Raw genomic sequence first — 18,117 nt, 5'->3', positions numbered from 1 at the left:
GGAAGAGTTGTGACAGTGAATGTGATTAACAAATACAGTTACCTGTACTTTACAGGATATAATGCACCTGTCCTTTCTTAACCTGGACCTAAGAGACAGGAATCCATTTTAAAGGAACAGTGGTGCAATGGGTCCGTTTTATTGCTTTATTCTTGTCCCTTTTTACTGAAACACCCATAATGGTACAGTCAAACCTCGGTTTACGTCTACCTCTGTTTGCGACCGCTTCGGCGAGCGACCGCTGTGGACCCGGAAGTGTTTACATCCGGGTTCCGCGGCGTCGGATGTGCAGACGCGATCTGCGCAGCTCGCGCATGCACAGAAGCGATCTGCGCAGCGTGTGTGTGCGCTGAAGTGCTCTATTGGTGCTTCGTGCACTCACGGAACGGATTGTGGTCGCAAACCGAAGTACCACTGTACTTTCCATTATTATGATTATGATTATTATGAAGAATCGTGACAACCTTATTGAATGTTACTGTGTGCTCAGGACAAACAATTGGCTTACCATCTCATTTGTTTCCGGTTTATTGTGTAGAAGACGTGTAGTATATGTCAAATGCTGCTTCCCAACCTGTGCAGCTTTGCATCGCATCAGAGAATTCATCAGCACAAATCGCCGTACACGTGTCCCGAGTGTGGCGCAATCTGTAGATCGGTACATTTCCAGACCCACGTCACTAAGAACTGCCTGCACTACACTCGAAGAGTTGGATTTCGGTCAGTATAATAAAAATACTCTTGAGACTCTGAAGTGGTAGAAATGAAACCTGTTGTGCTCTTGAATAAGTTGTAGTCCAATTGTGCTAGCTAAAAATGATCATGGAGGACATTTACGTATCTCCCCCCCCTTTTTTTTTTTTACTCATTGGATCAGTCTGATCAATATATTTACCTGGAAGTTTTATGTATGGCTTGTGTAAGAGCATGTTAAATGTATGTGGGCCGGAGGATAAATTCATTCAGTTAAATCAGTGATGGCGAACCTATGACACGCATGTCAGCACTGACACGCATAGCCATTTTCGGTGACACGCGGCCCCCCCCCTTTTTCCTTTTTTTAAAAGGGGAAACAATTATACATTTTTGTTATTTAAACTACAAATATCATGAAATTATGGGGTTTTTTTCTCGACGTGACACACCACCCGAGTTATGCTCAGTTTTTTTGGCGAATTTTGACACACCAAGCTCAAAAGGTTGCCCATCACTGAGTTAAATGTATGTGGGCTGGAGGATAAATTCATACTCTAAAGCAGGCATCCCCAAACTTGGGCCCTCCAGATGTTTTGGACTACAATTCCCAACATCCCTGACCACTGGTCCTGTTAGCTAGGGATCATGGGAGTTGTAGGCCAAAACATCTGGAGGGCCGCAGTTTGGGGATGCCTGCTCTAAAGCAAACAGTAAACAATTCAGTGGTCCCTTACGGATCAGAATGCAGCTGCCAGTTGGATTGCACATTTCCCCAAATTTTGCAGTGACTGAACAGATTAAGAATATTCAAAATGCATTGATGTATATATGGGAGAATGCACACAAAAAAATATTTGTGAGGCGGGAAATGCATTGAGAAGCATAACAGAATTTTACATTTTACAAAAAGAATGCATACAAAATAAGCACACTTTAAATGTTTTCCCCTTAAATTTCTAAAAAAGTGCAAAAAAGGGGGAAGGCAGAATTGACCTATGATGGAGCATATATGAAACTGTAACAGAATGGAAACAGACTGGTCCCTAGATAAATGTTGTTTTACCAAATGTTGATTGGTGCTACAATATGATGATGATATTGTCAAGTTTTTGTTTACTTATCTGCTTTTAAACAATTAATCAATAAAAATTAAAATATATATTCTTGTCACGAAATACCTAGCTTTCCCATCCTACAATACATACACCCCAAAAGATGATCTCTTCTGCCTATATAAAGTTTTGAAAAGCCAAAACTTTAGGGGAAATGACATATTGTTAGTGCCACATAATTATTCTAGTACATAAAAAAACACCCTGAATCTACAGGAACATAGCAAGGCACCAAATTTTAAAAGCTTAGTCTTTAAACAAGTTTCAAAATCGTGTTATATGCATATTTCAGAATAATAATTATGACATTTTGTGGTAGATCATCCAATTGATGAGGATATTTTGAATTGACTCTCAACATGCTTCTAAGACCAAGTTCCATGAGTAAATTACAGATGGGAATGATATGTGGGAATAAGTTAGCCACATAATTTTTTCCAGGGGCACTTTGGTTGAAAAGAGAACTTCAGCTGGGATTCCTTCTTTTACACAACTAATGCAGATGCAAAAACCTCCTTTCTTTGGCATCTGGCCACCCTAGCTGCACAGCATCCTCAGGTTTCAAATTTTGAAGATGACATTTTCATTAAAATTGGTAGGTTTGTTAAGGCACAGCTGCTCAAAGTATGCAGGCTACTTCGGCATGGCTCTGATCTATGCTTTTGTCCCACCTATGAGTATTTTTGTGGCATGATATCAAAAAGGGAGAGAAGGTCACGGGGGATTTTGTTTTATCTTTTGCTTCTTTCATCATGTGACTTTTCCTGCATGCAGAACGGAGCTGTCCGCTTCTTACCAACCTTGTACAGAGGAAGATAAAATCCTTGGTCTGGGCCACAGTCCTTTGTGCCCTGCGCCCCAGGGTTGAGAATCTTTCAGTGATACAGTGGTACCTTGGTTTTCAAACTTAATCCGTTCCGGAAGTCCACTACAAAACCAAAGCATTCCAAAACCAAGGCGCGCTTTGGCATAGAAAGTAATGCAAAATGGATTGATGCGTTCTAGACTTTAAAAAATAACCCCCAAAACAGTGATTTAACATGAATTTTACTATCTAACGAGACCATTGATCCATAAAATGAAAGCAATAAACAATATACTGCAGTCACACAATCAATCATTATCAGTAGCTGAACTGGGTTCCACACAGTCACAAAAACAAAACAAAACAAAACAAAACAAAACGAAGAAGAAGAAGAAGAAGAAGAAGAAGAAGAAGAAGAAGAAGAAGAAGAAGAAGAAGAGTAGTTTGGATTTGATATCCCGCTTTATCACTACCCGAAGGAGTCTCAAAGCGGCTAACAATCTCCTTTCCCTTCCTCCCCCACAACAAACACTCTGTGAGGTGGGTGGGGCTGAGAGACTTCAGAGAAGTGTGACTAGCCCAAGGTCACCCAGCAGCTGCATGTGGAGGAGCAGAGACGTGAACCCGGTTCCCCAGATTACGAGTCTACCGCTCTTAACCACTACACCACACTGGCTCTCACAAAACGCCACAAAAACGCAAAAGAAATAGCAAAAACAGAGAGACCTCAGCGTAACACTGAAGCGTGGCACTCAAATCAGAAGCATAACACTCAAAACGGAGGATGTTCTGCTTCTGGGCGTTTGAGAACCAAGGTACCACTGTACTTGGAAAGAGTAGAGCACACTGAAGACATTTTGCATCCTTTATTTGTTCTGTGTGCAGTTATAGCTGTGTCCCTGGCCATTTTCTACACCCTGTAGAAGGATACTGACACTTAGACCCTACAGTGTTGCGTTGCACTGCACAACAGAAAACGTTGACATAACTCTCCATCTCTTGCAGGTGTGTCCATTGCAATGTGGTATACTCTGATGTGGCGGCACTCAAATCCCACATCCAAGGCTCTCACTGTGAAGTCTTCTACAAGTGTCCCATTTGTCCAATGGCATTCAAGTCGGCGCCCAGCACTCATTCCCACGCCTATACGCAGCACCCTGGAATCAAGATAGGGGAGCCCAAGTAAGCAGTTCTGATCTTTGCTTCCTGCTTGACTTGACTATTGACTTGTAATGCTACAGTTATCATGCTCAGAAATAAGTGTTGCGTGCCATGACCAGAACTCCCCATATGCCATCAGAGAAGCGGGAAAGTCCTGGCAAGAGCTGGTTCTCCTATTTTCCACTGTGTTTCTAAAATTAAAGGACAGGTGCAATATATAAATGAGACAAAAGAGCAGCATGTTCAACAGCATATGCTTAGAACCTCCTTTCATACCTTCCTGCTTAATTCAAGAAGATTATGAGTGAAATTGGTGAGAGTGGATGAGTGTCCTGCTCCTGTATAACTGAAAAAGTTGCACAGAGATCCGTTTATTTTTAGCGTGTTGCGTCAAAGCAAATTTTAGGCCACGTTTTCCCACACAGCCGACCTTTCAAATAGGGATTTTGCAGCGGTTGAAGCCTCGTCGTTTTCCTTTCCCCAGATTTCTTATATTTACTTCTGTACTTTCTTGTTGATGGTCTAGGGCAGTGATGGCCAAACTTGGCCCTCCAGCTGTTTTGGGACTACAATTCCCACCATCCCTGACCACTGGTCCTGTTAGCTAGGGATGATGGGAGTTGTAGTCCCAAAACAGCTGGAGGGCCAAGTTTGGCCATCCCTGGTCTAGGGGAACCTGCTTCAGCCCAAGGGCATGTCCCCCTTGTGGACAACTTTCCAGAGGCCACATGTCAATGGGAGGGAGGGCTAGAGGCAAAAAAAATGGGTAGAGCCAGAGGCAAAAGTGGGCAGGGCAATGGGTGCAACTTTGTACGACAGGCTACATTCCAATTATGCACACACAAACATATATACACACATCTTCATTCTACATCCAGACAGGGAAAAGGCTGTTCACAGGCACATTCCAACCAGGCAAAAGAATGTGAGGAGAGTGAAGCCAGGCAACAGCCCTTGAGGGGCAGGGCCCAGGAAGAGCCATGAGAGGCCGGAAGGCAAATGGCCATTCCTCTCCCAAGGGAGCACTCTGTGTGAGAGAATGATAAGGGTCTTTAATAGAGAAATCTAAGCATCCCTGCCAGATTACATTTCCCTGGGTTTCTTAAGTCAGAACTGGTATGCCGCTGTTATAAATGCATAATGCAGATACAGCATCTACAATGCATCTTCATAGAAAAAGGAGGAAAGTGCAAAATGGGAATTTTAATTATTTTTGCCGTCCCTTTCAAACGTTCCTCCGGCGCCCCTTGACGTCCCTCCAATTCTTCAGCTGAATTTTGCTTCGGGTGAAAATTCAGTGTCAGATCTAATGATAAGTGGCTGGTAATGCTTCCCTTATTAGGAGCAAGAGTCCTTTGTCTGCATTTATGGAAAGGCACTGAAACCACCAAGATGATTTACAGCCTCAAGGGGTCATTTGAAAGCCCATTGCCATGCAAGCACTACTTTCACTTCTGCAAAGGCTGTTCTTATGAGGCTTAGAAATGAAAATGCCTCATTGCCACCGAGCGACCTACATATCTGGGCCTTTTCAGATATTGCTTCCGTGCATTGGGCTTTATGTGTGGTTAGCTTGACCTACAATTTCACACTGCCCTGAGAGGCAGTATGAGGTAGTGGTTGTTGTTGTTGTTTAGTCGTTTAGTCGTTTGGTCCTAAGAAGGGACCCTGTTGTTGTTGTTTAGTCGTTTAGTCGTGTCTTGATTCTTCGTGTCCCCATGGACCAGAGCACGCCAGGCACTCCTGTCTTCCACTGCCTCCCACAGTTTCGTCAGAGTGCTGGATTAGGACCTGGGAGACCAGGATCGAAATCTCTACCCTGCTGTGAAGCTCACAGGTTGACCATGAGCCAGTCACTGTCTCGTCAACAACAACAACAAAAAAAAATTATATGCCACCCATCTGACTGGGTTGCCCCAGCTACTCTGGGCAGTTCCCAACAGAAAATAGTAAAAAAACCAGCACAACATCACCCTAAAAACATCCCTGAGCAGGCCTGACTTCAGATGTCTTTTGAAAACCACATAGCTGTTTATCTGTTTCACATCTGATGGGACGGCGTTCCACAGGGCGGGCGCCACTACTGAAAAGGCCCTCTGCCTGGTTCCCTGTAACCTCACCTCTTGCAATGAGGGAGCCGCCAGAAGGCCCTCGGAGCTGGATCTCAGTGTCCAGGCTGAGCGATGGGGGTGGAGACGCTCCTGCAGGTATACAGGGCTGAAGCCATTTAGGGCTTTAAAGGTCAGCACCAACACTTTGAATTGTGCTCGGAAATGAACTGGGAGCCAATGTGGGTCTTTCAGGACTGGTGTTATATGGTCTCGGCGGCTGCTCCCAGTCACCAGTCTAGCTACCGCATTCTGGATTAGTTGTATGTAGTTTCTGCGTCACCTTCAGAGGTAGCCCCATGAAGAGCGCATTGCAGTAGTCCAAGCGGGAGATAGCCAGAGCATGCACCACTCTGGCGAGACAGTCTGCGGGCAGGTAGGGTCTGAGCCTGCGTACCAGGTGGAGCTGGCCTGGACACAGAACTGACCTGTTGTCTCCATGAGTCCAGAATGAGTGAGTCCTGGTTCTTTAGGGACACAGTTACCCCATTCAGGACCAGGGAGTTCCCCACACACACACCCGTCTCCTCCAGAAACAATACTTCTGTCTTGTCAGGATTCAACCTCAATCCTAACCTACCTCAAAGGGCTGTTGTAAGGATAAATTGGGAAGGAGAATTGTGTGCACCATCTTGGTCCTTGGAGGAAAGATGGGATATTAATGTAGCCACTATAGTAGTAGTACTGTAGTAATAGTAGTAGTAGTAGTAGTAGTAATAAGGGCCCCATGAAGAAAAAGGCTTTTTTCAGACATTTCCTCCATGCATCACAAGTGCATCATCCCACTGCCCCTTTTTGTGGAAAGGCTGCCTGCCTACCTTCCACTCTGCATCCAGGATCACACCTTTGTGAGCTCCTGGCTAATGCACAGCACTTCTGGGGCGAGGGCTGGGCTATCCCACATTTATACATGGGGGCGACTGTTGCTGGCAATGCTTTCTATGTTTTTTGCAGCTATTTGTAGTTGGATAATGTAAGTTTTAATGGTAGGGTTACTGTGGCTTTTCTGCCTGCTTTTCATGTGTAAGCCCCTTTGAGCAGCCCCTTTATGGGATGGAGAATTGGGGTACTGCTAATAATGCAGTCTTTTGGAATGAATGAAATGCCGCAACGGACTGACGTTATTTCTTCAACTGCCTTTTCCTGTGTGTTTTTCTTTCAAAAGGATAATCTACAAATGCTCCATGTGCGACACAGTGTTTACCCTGCAGCCTTTGCTGTATCGCCACTTTGACCAACACATCGAAAACCAGAAAGTGTCTGTCTTCAAGTGTCCAGACTGTTCGCTTTTGTACGCACAGAAGCAACTCATGATGGATCATATCAAGGTGTGTGGGCTTCGTTTGGCAACCATAATGGGGAGCCACCAGAAGTAGATGAAAGTAGGTGTAATGATCTCTGGAAGGCAAGCAAGCCCGATAAGAAGTAATGACCCTCCAGCAGTTTTATGTATGTTTATTTACAAAAAAAAGACACACCCAGAGCCCGGCTTCTTGCCTGCTCGCATTTATGATAGTTGGCCAGTCTGAATTTTCGCCCCTCCCATAGCAGGAAGGACGGCAGTCTCCTGCCTGTCCCCTCTTGCCTTTCCGTTGCCATCTGATCTCATCCAGACACCTAGAACGGGGACTGAGACACCGACTCATACCTTTGCTTATCTGCTGATTGCCTAGCAACGCTCTGGCTGCCTTCCAACTCTTCCTCTTCTTGAGAGCTAACAAAGTCTTGTCAGCCACCTCTCATCTGCAGAGTCTGTCCCTCTTTCACTTAGTTCAATTTCTGAGTAACTCTTCCCCTGTGCTGGGGGGGGGGGGGGAGAGACATTCCTGACACCAGGTTAAATGCCCTTGTAAACCACAAGGGGAGCAGGCTTGTGAATGATTAAACTGTGAATGCGTGAAAGGGCATTATATTCTAGGACCCAGATCACTAAACGGCTTAACCCAGTACTGTCCACTCAGGCTGGCAGCTGCTCTTTCCCAAGTCTCAAAGCAGAGGACTTTCCCAAATCTTTGAACTGAATAGATCACAGCCTGAACCTGGGACCTTATGCCAGGGGTGCAGTGTGATGCCTCCAAATGTTGGCCTGCAGCTTTCATCAGCTGCAGCCAGCATGGCCTGCCGTCATGGATGATGAGAGATGTCCCGGCCTCTGCGCTATAGTACTACTGAGTTATGGCCGCTCACTTAATCTGCATAGGTTCTGAACTTTATGCAGATTACTATGAAGTTGCAGAATCCACTTTCAGAAACTTTTTCTTTCTCTATATTATAGGTTAAAAGAAAACAAACCCCACAAGATTTTTCTAGAGTGGTGTTTTGAGGCTGACTACTACTTCTGGTAGTTTCATTCCTTTGAACTTTGGTATTATATATATATATATATATATATATATATATATATATATATATATATATAATACTATGGCATTATGCAATCAGCTGCCTTTTCCCACTGGACTTCTGCTTTTAAGCTTTACCGCAGAGACTTTCAACTTGTGTTCTGGGCAAACCCAGGGATTCCTCGGTGAGATCTTTACCCATAGCAGACAACCTTGACAGAATATAAGGGGAAAGGCTAGGCTAGAACACTCCCCCCCCCCTGACATGGCAGCTCTCTCTGTGCAAGGTAATGGCAGGTAGGGGGAATTCAGACATGCAGTCCCCCATCTTCAAAGTGGTACAGTCCAGCTTTGCCATGTGGTTTTTGCCGCCTCTGTACATTGGCCTGTAGGTGCCATGGATTCGTCAAACTTAATCTTCAAGTAACTGCATTTATTTTATTTTATTTATCACATATCTACATCCCTCTTTTCGTCCAAGGAGTTCAAAGTGGCTTTCGTAGTTCTCCTCCTCCCCATTTTATCCTCACATCAACCCTGCGAGGCTGGCAGTGAGTGACTGGCCCAAGTTCACCCAGTGAGTTTTGTGGCAGAGTGGGGATTTGAACCCTGGGCTTCCCAGGTCCTAGTCCAACACGCTAACCACTACACAACACTGGCTTCTCCAGCCTTCCGTCTGCTGGTCATCGCACCTTGTATTCTCTCCAGATTAGCAAGCACCATTTTGCTTTGTTCTTTCTTTTTTAATTAGTCTATGCACGGGACGCTGAAAAGTGTCGAGGGGCCTCCGAACCTGGGTATCAGTTTGCCGCTGAGCACAAAGCCCACCACTCAGAACTCGGTCAGCCACAACAAGGAGGACTCCAAATCCGTCAACGGGACAGAAAAGGCAGAGAAGAAGTCCCCCTCCCCTGTGAAGAAAGCAGAGCCCCAAAAGGTCCCCAATCCCGGCTGGACGTGTTGGGAATGTGACCGGCTGTTTACTCAGAGAGATGTTTACATATCCCACATGAGGAAAGAACACGGAAAGGTAAATTGCGGGTGTTGAGCGGAGAACTGGAAGATTAGATCTGGGCCATTTTCAAGTTCCATGTTTAGCATGGAAAGAATTCGTCGCTGTTAGTCGCCCACCTTGCAACCAAACCAGCAGTGAGGTTTATTGATTACACTTGCCTGTTGCTGAAAAGTTATTATGAAAGATAATGCCCCACCCCTGGCAAAATAAATAAAAATAAATCCCTCACCATGGTCTCATAGTAGGGAAGTGGTGAAGCCCAGGACAAACTGACTGACATCAATTCTGCATGCTGGAATGGGCTCTTCCTCTTTTGCTAAGCCAGGCCAGGCAGATTTGATTGCATTTTAAGTAACCAGCCATCATACAATTTATGTGAAAAAAGGCCACTATTTAGTTTTATGTAAGCATAAATCCAGAGAATAAATAAGATCATGCATGCTAAAAGGCACAGGGTTATGGAGGGAAATAAAACACAAATCAACACAATGGATCAGCCTGGTTTACATTTCCTACAGCGCAGAAGGGAGAAATTTCCACGAGTACGTTATTGCTTAGATCCATTAAGTTTTAGGCGCTTTTCAAAGTGTCGCCCACCAACTTGGATGGCTTTGAAATCGGGTTAGACAAATTCGTGGAAGATAAGGCTATAGAAGACTTATCAGCCACAATGGCTATGATCTCCCCTGCACAGTTGGAAGCATATTGCCCCTGAGTGCCATTTTCCTGGGAGTAACAGTGGGCAGAGGGCTGTTGCTTTAGGCTTCTCCTGGGAATCTGGCTGGTCCCTATGAGAGCAGGTCGTCAGCCTGGTTGAGCCATTGGCCTCATCCAGCAGGCTCCTCTTATGTTCTTAAAGCTGCTGTGATGAATTAACATGACAGGCGTGCTCTGATTAGTCGGCCCTATTGAGCAGAATGCGTCTGATCATATTTTTATATATTCCGAATGGGAGTACAGTAAAAACGGCTTGCAATAAGTTACCTGGACCAGTGGCATGGGTGTGTGTGCGTGCAATAAACTGAAAGCCCCCCTGTTCTTACTCCTCGCAGATTGCTTTTCTTTTAGTAACAACTTGTTGGTAAAGTAGATCCCTTCTTCTCAGACTTCCTTCCTCGAGTAAAGGTAAAGGGACCCCTGACCATTAGGTCCAGTCGTGACCGACTCTGGAGTTGCGCGCTCATCTCGCATTATTGGCCGAGGGAGCCGGCGTATAGCTTCCAGGTCATGTGGCCAGCATGACAAAGCCACTTCTGGCAAACCAGAGCAGCACATGGAAACGCCGTTTACCTTCCCGCTGTAGCGGTTCCTATTTATCTACTTGCATTTTGACGTGCTTTCGAACTGCTAGGTTGGCAGGAGCTGGGACCGAGCAACGGGAGCTCACCCCGTCACAGGGATTCGAATCGCCGACCTTCCGATCAGCAAGCCCCTAGGCTCAGTGGTTTAACCACAGCGCCACCTGGGTCCCTTCCTTCCTCGAGTAGGCTGGTCCAAAAATGAGTTTGCATGTTCCGGTGTTAACTTCTTGGCTTCATCTTGGCCACATGGAAAAACCTTATATTTACTTTGTTTGCCACGAGTAATAAACCTTAAGTCTATTCTTTCAGTCACCAGTCTTACTAGACTGTTTCCTTGGTCACACTGCTGCAAAATATGTACCAAATTCCAAGCGGGGTGGGCAGGCAGTGTGCTCAGATTGCACAAAAAAGGCACTTCAGAAGAGGAATAGGAACAGAAATGGAGAGAGGGAATGTAATGGAGTGTCCTGAAGAGCTCTGGCTGGCTGGAACCCTGAGCAGGAACACTCCATACTGTAATATTTTGTTGCAAGTCCCACTTCTCTGAACTAATAACAGTCTTATCGACTCCAACCTGCTTTTGGCTCCCCCCTGCCAACGAGGCTTTCAGAGTAGTAAAATTAAAAAGAAGGAAGAAATTTTAAAAGCTCATAATTTTTCATGGTTGATGTTCAGCACAGGCCCCTAGGCTTCAGTAAAACTAATAAAAACCATGTCAGTTTTGCTGCCTTGGGTAGAAGGAGAGAGAGACTTGAGAGAAAGCCATATGGGAAATACCGCAAAAATGTAATAAGCTCAGAGGTGTTGGTAAAGACAGAAGAAAGCTCGTAATAAGCAGGCTCTCATGGGTCGGAGATGCTATAATGAAACACCCATGTAGCGGCTTTCAAAGATGGAACCTGAAATAAAGGTGTGTGTGTGTGTGTGTGTGTGTGTGTGTGAATTGTTCCAGAGTAGGATAAATTCTCGGATACGGGCCGTTGGCTAAAATGTTTTACTGCTTCTTGGGTCATTTATGTAGGTCATCGTGCAGCAAGCCTTGTGCAGATCCACTCGCTGCTGTTTATCATTTTGTGTTGCGAACGTCTACTAAAGCAACCTTACAGAGAGAGCTTAAGGGGTTGCCTAGCAACCTTGGGTTTGGCTTGGGCCTAGCAACCTCGTCAGCCAGAGGCGAGGAATGCCAGTGATGGATCTGTGTCCCGTAGGTGGACTGGTTAAGAGCATCTGGACACAGAGCTCCTTCCATTGTGGTCCAGCAACCAATTATTAGACCCTTCTGGGACTCACAGAGCAGGGCAAGAACTGCTGTGCGTCCTCAGCATCTCGTACACCGAGGCAGGCTTCTCTTCCTGCACATGGAGGTTCCATGTATCCATCATAGCTAGTGGCCATTGGGTAGTCCCCACTTATTTTGGATGGGGGGGGGGGTCTTGTGAGTCAAATGACTGGTGTGTGAGCCACCTGTTCAGGAAGATCTGAGCGCAGGGCATGGAAATAATGCACATGTATCCCTCCATATGCTGCTCTCCATTTAACAGCTGGCTTTTGTGTACGATGCCATTCCTCCTCTCGTTAGCTGATTTCCATTTTGCCTGGTTAATTTCCCCCCACTCAGTTGACTTCTAGGGGGCTAGGCAGAGCAGCTGCAACTGGTAATTGCAAATCTGGGAAACCGCACAAGTAGGTCTTTCAAAGCATTGTGTTTGTAAGAGCCAGCAGGCTACCTACACTGGATCAGAATTAGTAAGGGGGAAGTGGCTTCTATTGCTTTCTAGAAATAATTCACTGTACAACACAGCCCTGCTCCCTCTGGTGGACACATCACGTCAAAACGGCCTCCTGGGATGTGTTATGCTCGCAACATTGCTTTTAGGTAAAGTTTTAAGTTAACTGGCAAGTATCATAATGTGCCTCCTTTTTAAAATAACGTTTTGACTTCCTTTCTTTAAAGCAAATGAAGAAGCACCCTTGTCGACAGTGCGACAAATCCTTCAGTTCCTCGCACAGCCTTTGCCGCCACAATCGTATCAAGCACAAAGGCATTAGGAAAGTTTATACCTGCTCGTAAGTTCTGCTTTTTAGAGTTCTGAGCAACTATGTTCGTTATAATAATTCTTAGAGCTTTTTTTTATAAAAACAAAAACAAAACCCTGCTCTTCTCTCATTGAGAGGCCAGGTAGCATATATGGAGATGACCTACTCACTTTTCAGCCTACTCTTTAGAGAAAATGAGTCTCCATGTGGAGCCACACAGTGTTCTTCAACCTTTCGATCCCCAAATGTCGTTGGACTACAATGTCCATCATTTTCAGCTAGCTTTGTCAGTTGTCAGGAATGGCGGGAGCTGGAGTCCTGCAGCATGCGAGGGCCCAGAGTTGAAGAACAAGGTTTCTACAGAACCGCGTACATGTTTGTCATGGAAGACTGCCTGCCACAGAAGAGGGATAGCCGACACGGTGCCCTGCAGATGTTCTGGACTACAAATCCCATCATCCCTGCCATCGGCCATGCTGACCGGGCCCCATAGCAGCCCAGAACATCTGGAGGAATCATTGTGGTGGGCACCACATTATGCACCCTTGGTTGTAGAGGATTATGGGACAATTGCTAAAGTGCATTCTCAGCACATGCATGGTGACAGTTAGGCTTACTGAAACCAGAAGTGTGTCCTGTAATTCAGTGGTCCTCAACCTTGGGCCTCCAGATGTTTTTGGCCTACAACTCCCATGATCCCTAGCTAGCAGGACCAGTGGTCAGGAATGATGGGAATTGTAGTCTCAAAACATCTGGAGGCCCATGGTTGAGGACCACTGCTGTAATTCACCCAGCTGTTTCCTAAGGCAGCTTGTTGCTGGAGAAAACAGGTAGCAGCAGTCAAGCTGCTTTTTATGCAGCAAATAAGTTAAAATGGCCTGGGTGTATGTATGTGTAAGCGAGAGTGCTCCTATTGTTCTTCAGGGCACTGGGTTGAATCCAAGTAAAACCATGTGCATGTATATTAAAGATTTACATGTGCTGCAAAACAAACAAAGGAAAGTACATACAGTGGTACCTCGGTTTACAACCACAATTGGTTCCGGAAGTCTGTACTTAACCTGAAGCGTACTTAACCTGAAGCGAACTTTCCCATTGAAAGTAATGGAAAGTGGATTAATCCATTCCAGACGGGTCCGTGGAGTACTCAACCTGAAGCATACTTAACCCGAAGTATGAGTGTAATTGGTTCTGGAAGTCTGTACTTAAACTGAAGCGTACTTAACCTGAAGCGAACTTTCCCATTGAGAGTAACGGAAAGTGAATTAATCCGTTCCAGATGGGTCCGCGGTGTTTGTAAACCAAGGTGGTTGTAAACCGAGGCGGTTGTAAACCGAGGTATGACTGTATAGCATCTCCATTTTCGGTTCATAGAGTCTTTTCCACAGTTTTTTTACGTTCGCCAACCAAGTGCGATGTAATCCCGTACATCCTAGAAGACGAAACAAAACAATGGGTGCAAATGGAGATAGATAACACCAGAAAAAGGTCTACTGTAGTGTACCCATTCCTCCAAAACAAACCAAGGAAAATTCCCACAACACTAACCAGGTTCAAGGAAAAAGCATTCCCACTAATTGCCCCGGCCCACCACCCACCATTCCATCATGCATCCCCAAGCCTTCCAAATAAAGACCTGGCAAGCTGAAGGCCTATATCGCCTCACCGACTTTTACAAAAGTAAATTATATTTTTGAGTACACCCAGTGAAATCAGTAAGACGTGAGTTAGCCATGTTCATTCATTTTAAGGGTGGGCACTCGAGCACCCGTGCAAACACTGTTAGTACTAACTAGTTGATTATAACAGTTGTTGGTCTGCTGTGCATTTTATTCATGCAGGCACTGTCCGGATTCAAGGCGTACTTTTACCAAGCGGTTGATGCTAGAAAAGCATATTCAGCTGATGCATGGCATCAAAGAGCCTGATGTGAAAGAGATGACAGAATCAAGCAATGTAGGACAAAGTGCGGTAAAAGAAGACGCGAAGGTGAGCTCTGATTTGTATGCAAGTCTTTTAAAAGAAACATGGAATACCAGCTGAATAAACTTATGTGTCCTCTCAACAAATCAAGAGTTGGAAGACTTGATGCTTCTTTTGTCTTTTGAGGGAAAAAGTGAAGAAAACACCTCCAAACGTAAAAAGGGTTTTGTGGCCTATTTAAGAGATTGGGAAGTTTTCAGGCTAGGATTGTGCCTTTTTAATTATCTGCAATGGGGTGTTGTTGTTTTTTAGCCTGACCTGCAGATAGTTCTGGCATAACTTTACCAGTACTGCCTTCTTAAGAGCCAGGCTCTGATTCCTGAGCTGCATGCAGTTCCCAAGCTGGGTTGACTCATGTGCCGCAGAACTGGGTCAGGTGCAGAACAATGGACAACGTAGTCCCCTCCCTCATACGATCTCACGTTATGCTGAGTCATGCCATTGGTCCACCTAGCCTAATCTTTTCTGGCACTAGCCCCCCTAGGCCTGAGGTCAGTCCTGATCCTTGGGCATCGAACTGGGCAAAGCACATGTTCGACGTCTGCGTTACAGGCTCTCCCTGAATTTCTCCCAACGCAGTTAGTGCAGTGAATCTCTTCCCTTGCTTCTTCCCCTTCCTGCTCCCACATTGTGTCTAGGGTGGGAGGGTGGTGGTGGGGAAGATGTATGCATTAATGTTGGGCACAGGGCATTGCGGGTCTGAACTTGGCTAAATAGGGTACCTTGAATGAGATCTGAAGAATTGTTGGAAACAATGGAACACAAGAATGTTGAGTTTGCCGCACTGGAGTCTAATGCTCTGTTGAGCGGTTGGAGTTGGGGATGGAAATGTGATGCTATCAAAAGATGGAAAGTGGCTCCAGTGCCTAATAAACTGGAGCCAGCATCTGGTCTGAAGGCACGCGAGACCAAGCGCCTTTCCCCCCCTAGAAAAAAAGGTGCTGTAACTGCTCCCTCACTGCCCCCCCCCATGCCTCCCTCCCTCCCTCTTCCCCACCCCCTATGCACCCTGTGAGCCCTTCCCTCACTCATGTCTTCCATCCACAGACTGGCCCCTGATTCAGAATGTAGATTCTTACCCTTTAATCCACTAATTGGCTGTGTACCCTCAGATCGCTTTGCCTCCTGCCTGCATGTGCAGGCTGACCTCCTTAGGCATCACAGACCCTTGCTATCTATCCTGGTCTTCTCTTGTTTACCTATCTTTACTCCCAGGTCTACAGGGAGGCCCCCCTCTCAGCCACCCTGCCTCCTCCTCTTCTTCCTCCTCACAGTGATCCCCTCACAACATTGGCCTGGCTTCCCCTCTGCCGTCTCTCTCTCTCCCTCTTCGCTTCCTCCAGCTCTGCAGGCCTCTGCCACCTCCTAAGGGAAGCCTTAGCTGCCTCTGGGTAGGCCTTGGCATCGCCCACAGGGGCCTCTGCCCACATTGAGGAGCAATGGCATGGCCATGTCAGGGTTGGGGGTGAGGGGGGGAGGAGGAGGAGAAAGGTCCTTCTTTCGGACCTTAGTTTGTGCCAGGAGTTGTTGTTTGGGGGCTCTGGCTGGGGAAAAAACACCCTGCTGAGACCATTAACCTGTTGATGCTAAGCAGGCCTGCAAGCCTTGGGTTCCATAATGGAAGAAAGGGTGGCATGTGAATGAAGTAAATAAATAACAGCCATTTTAAAACCTGTCCTCCGTGTCGGATACTCCACTATGTTTTTGACAGCCATCTAAGGTAGTCACCACCACCACCCCAAACACACACACACACAAACTTTGGCAGAGAATTCCGTAAGTTAAATTGTGTGTTGTGTCAAGAAGTGCTTCCCAGTTGGCTGAGTCTGAACATAATACTTGGCTCAAATATATATTTGTTTTTTTACTTATTTCTAGTGCAGAAGCAGTGAACGTTCATGAGAACAGCTACATGATCATAGCTGGGTTTTGTTTTGTTTTAACTGATTTGTTCCAACTTCAGGTTCCCAGTCCGAAGCGTAAATTGGAAGAGCCTGTGCTGGAATTCAGGCCCCCTCGAGGCGCCATCACTCAGCCGCTGAAGAAGCTAAAGATCAACGTTTTCAAAGTCCATAAGTGCGCCGTCTGCGGCTTCACGACCGAGAACCTCCTTCAGTTCCACGAACATATTCCCCAGCACAAATCTGACGGCTCTTCGTACCAGTGCAGGGAATGTGGCCTCTGCTACACCTCCCATGTCTCCCTCTCCCGCCATCTCTTCATCGTACACAAGCTGAAGGAGCCCCAGCCCGTCTCGAAACAGAATGGGTCGGGGGAAGACAGCCAACAGGAGAACAAGCCCAGCCGCGAGGAGGAGTCGTCTGGCAGTGCCGTGTCCGACAGGAAGTGCAAAGTTTGCGCAAAGACCTTTGAAACAGAAGCGGCCTTAAACACTCACATGCGGACACATGGCATGGCCTTCATTAAATCCAAAAGAATGAGCGCGACTGAAAAATGACCCGCCCTTCCCTTCCACCCCACACGCATATTCCAAAAGCGAGAGAAAGAAGAAGAAGAAAAAGCCTTCTCTACTTCAGAACACAACTGACATTTCTTTCTTTCTTTCATTTTTGGTACAGAAAATCTGCCACACAATGGAGATAACAGCTCTGCCCACGCTGTTGCAATATATTCTGTACTGAAAATAATATCTTCTTCACCTCATCGCTAGAGAGATATATATAGAGAAATATATATATATATATACATAGATATATATAACCCCCTAAAGACTTTTTAAAAAACAAACAAACAAACACTCAAAATAAAGCAGTATTTGAGTTGAACAGAGTTTGTATATATTTAAACAGATAATTTTTATACTCTTTGTTATGTGTTGGTATTTAGTGGGAAATCCTTGTTTTGTTTTTCCGGTTTTGGTCAGTTGTTTTTGTTTTTGTTTTGAACAGCAAGTTCGTTTTAAAGCAGAGTTCTTCATATTGGGGCATTGCTTAGGTTTCCATTAAACCGCTTCGTGGGGGGTGGTCCCTTTCTGATGACACTAAAGCATCAAGGGAACATGCCCGTCTTTCCCATAACTCTCTGATCATGCTAGAGGTCACATGGAAGGAGCCATGATCCCCCTGGCTCTTTTCCTTGTTACCATCATCCTTCCTGGAAACCGTGGTTAATGCTGGCGTGGTAAGGAGCTGTACCATGTGTCATTGGACTGCCACACGATCCAGAGCTTCTGAAATTGCCAGCGTTGTGTGTGTGTAAACGTTGCACATTGTGGTGTCTCACACACCTCAGCATTGAAGTCACGAGGAAGCCTACGAATATATATATATATACACCCAGGGGATGATTGACAAAACTGCACTAGAAAGCAAAAGTTACAGAAGATAAATGAAAGGCAAGTAGCTTTTTTGTTTGTCTGATTGCTTTGTAGTTACTGGATTTATGCCCCCCAAATAATGTATAGCATATTTGTAGGTTCTTAACGATCAGGAGGATTTAAAATGATTTCATTATGGCCTCTTGCATAAACATTATAGGTGCTTTTTTTGGAAGATCTTCCCGTATTAATGTGAGAGGGCATTTCCGTGTGTAGAGAA

General features: G+C 45.6%; 1 protein-coding gene across 4 annotated transcripts in view; it reads left to right on the top strand.

The window, feature by feature from the left end:
* ZNF532 (zinc finger protein 532) overlaps positions 1-17,336 on the top strand; it is a 54,208-nt gene extending 36,872 nt beyond the window's left edge. For all 4 annotated transcript variants that reach the window (XM_060280343.2, XM_088652850.1, XM_060280344.2 and 1 more), the window contains exons 3-9: positions 539-720; positions 3,619-3,795; positions 7,048-7,210; positions 8,976-9,254; positions 12,495-12,607; positions 14,419-14,566; positions 16,524-17,336. In XM_060280343.2, the coding sequence (XP_060136326.2) occupies positions 539-720; positions 3,619-3,795; positions 7,048-7,210; positions 8,976-9,254; positions 12,495-12,607; positions 14,419-14,566; positions 16,524-17,018 (1,557 nt within the window). In that variant the 3' untranslated portion in view covers positions 17,019-17,336. The remainder of the gene's footprint in view (positions 1-538; positions 721-3,618; positions 3,796-7,047; positions 7,211-8,975; positions 9,255-12,494; positions 12,608-14,418; positions 14,567-16,523) is intronic.
* Positions 17,337-18,117: the final 781 nt, after the last annotated feature.

This window comes from Zootoca vivipara, chromosome 10, assembly GCF_965207765.1.
Source record: "Zootoca vivipara chromosome 10, rZooViv2.hap1.1, whole genome shotgun sequence".
NCBI lineage: Eukaryota > Metazoa > Chordata > Lepidosauria > Squamata > Lacertidae > Zootoca > Zootoca vivipara.
Note: the sequence above shows the minus strand (reverse complement) of the source record. Positions and strands in the feature narration are given on the sequence as shown.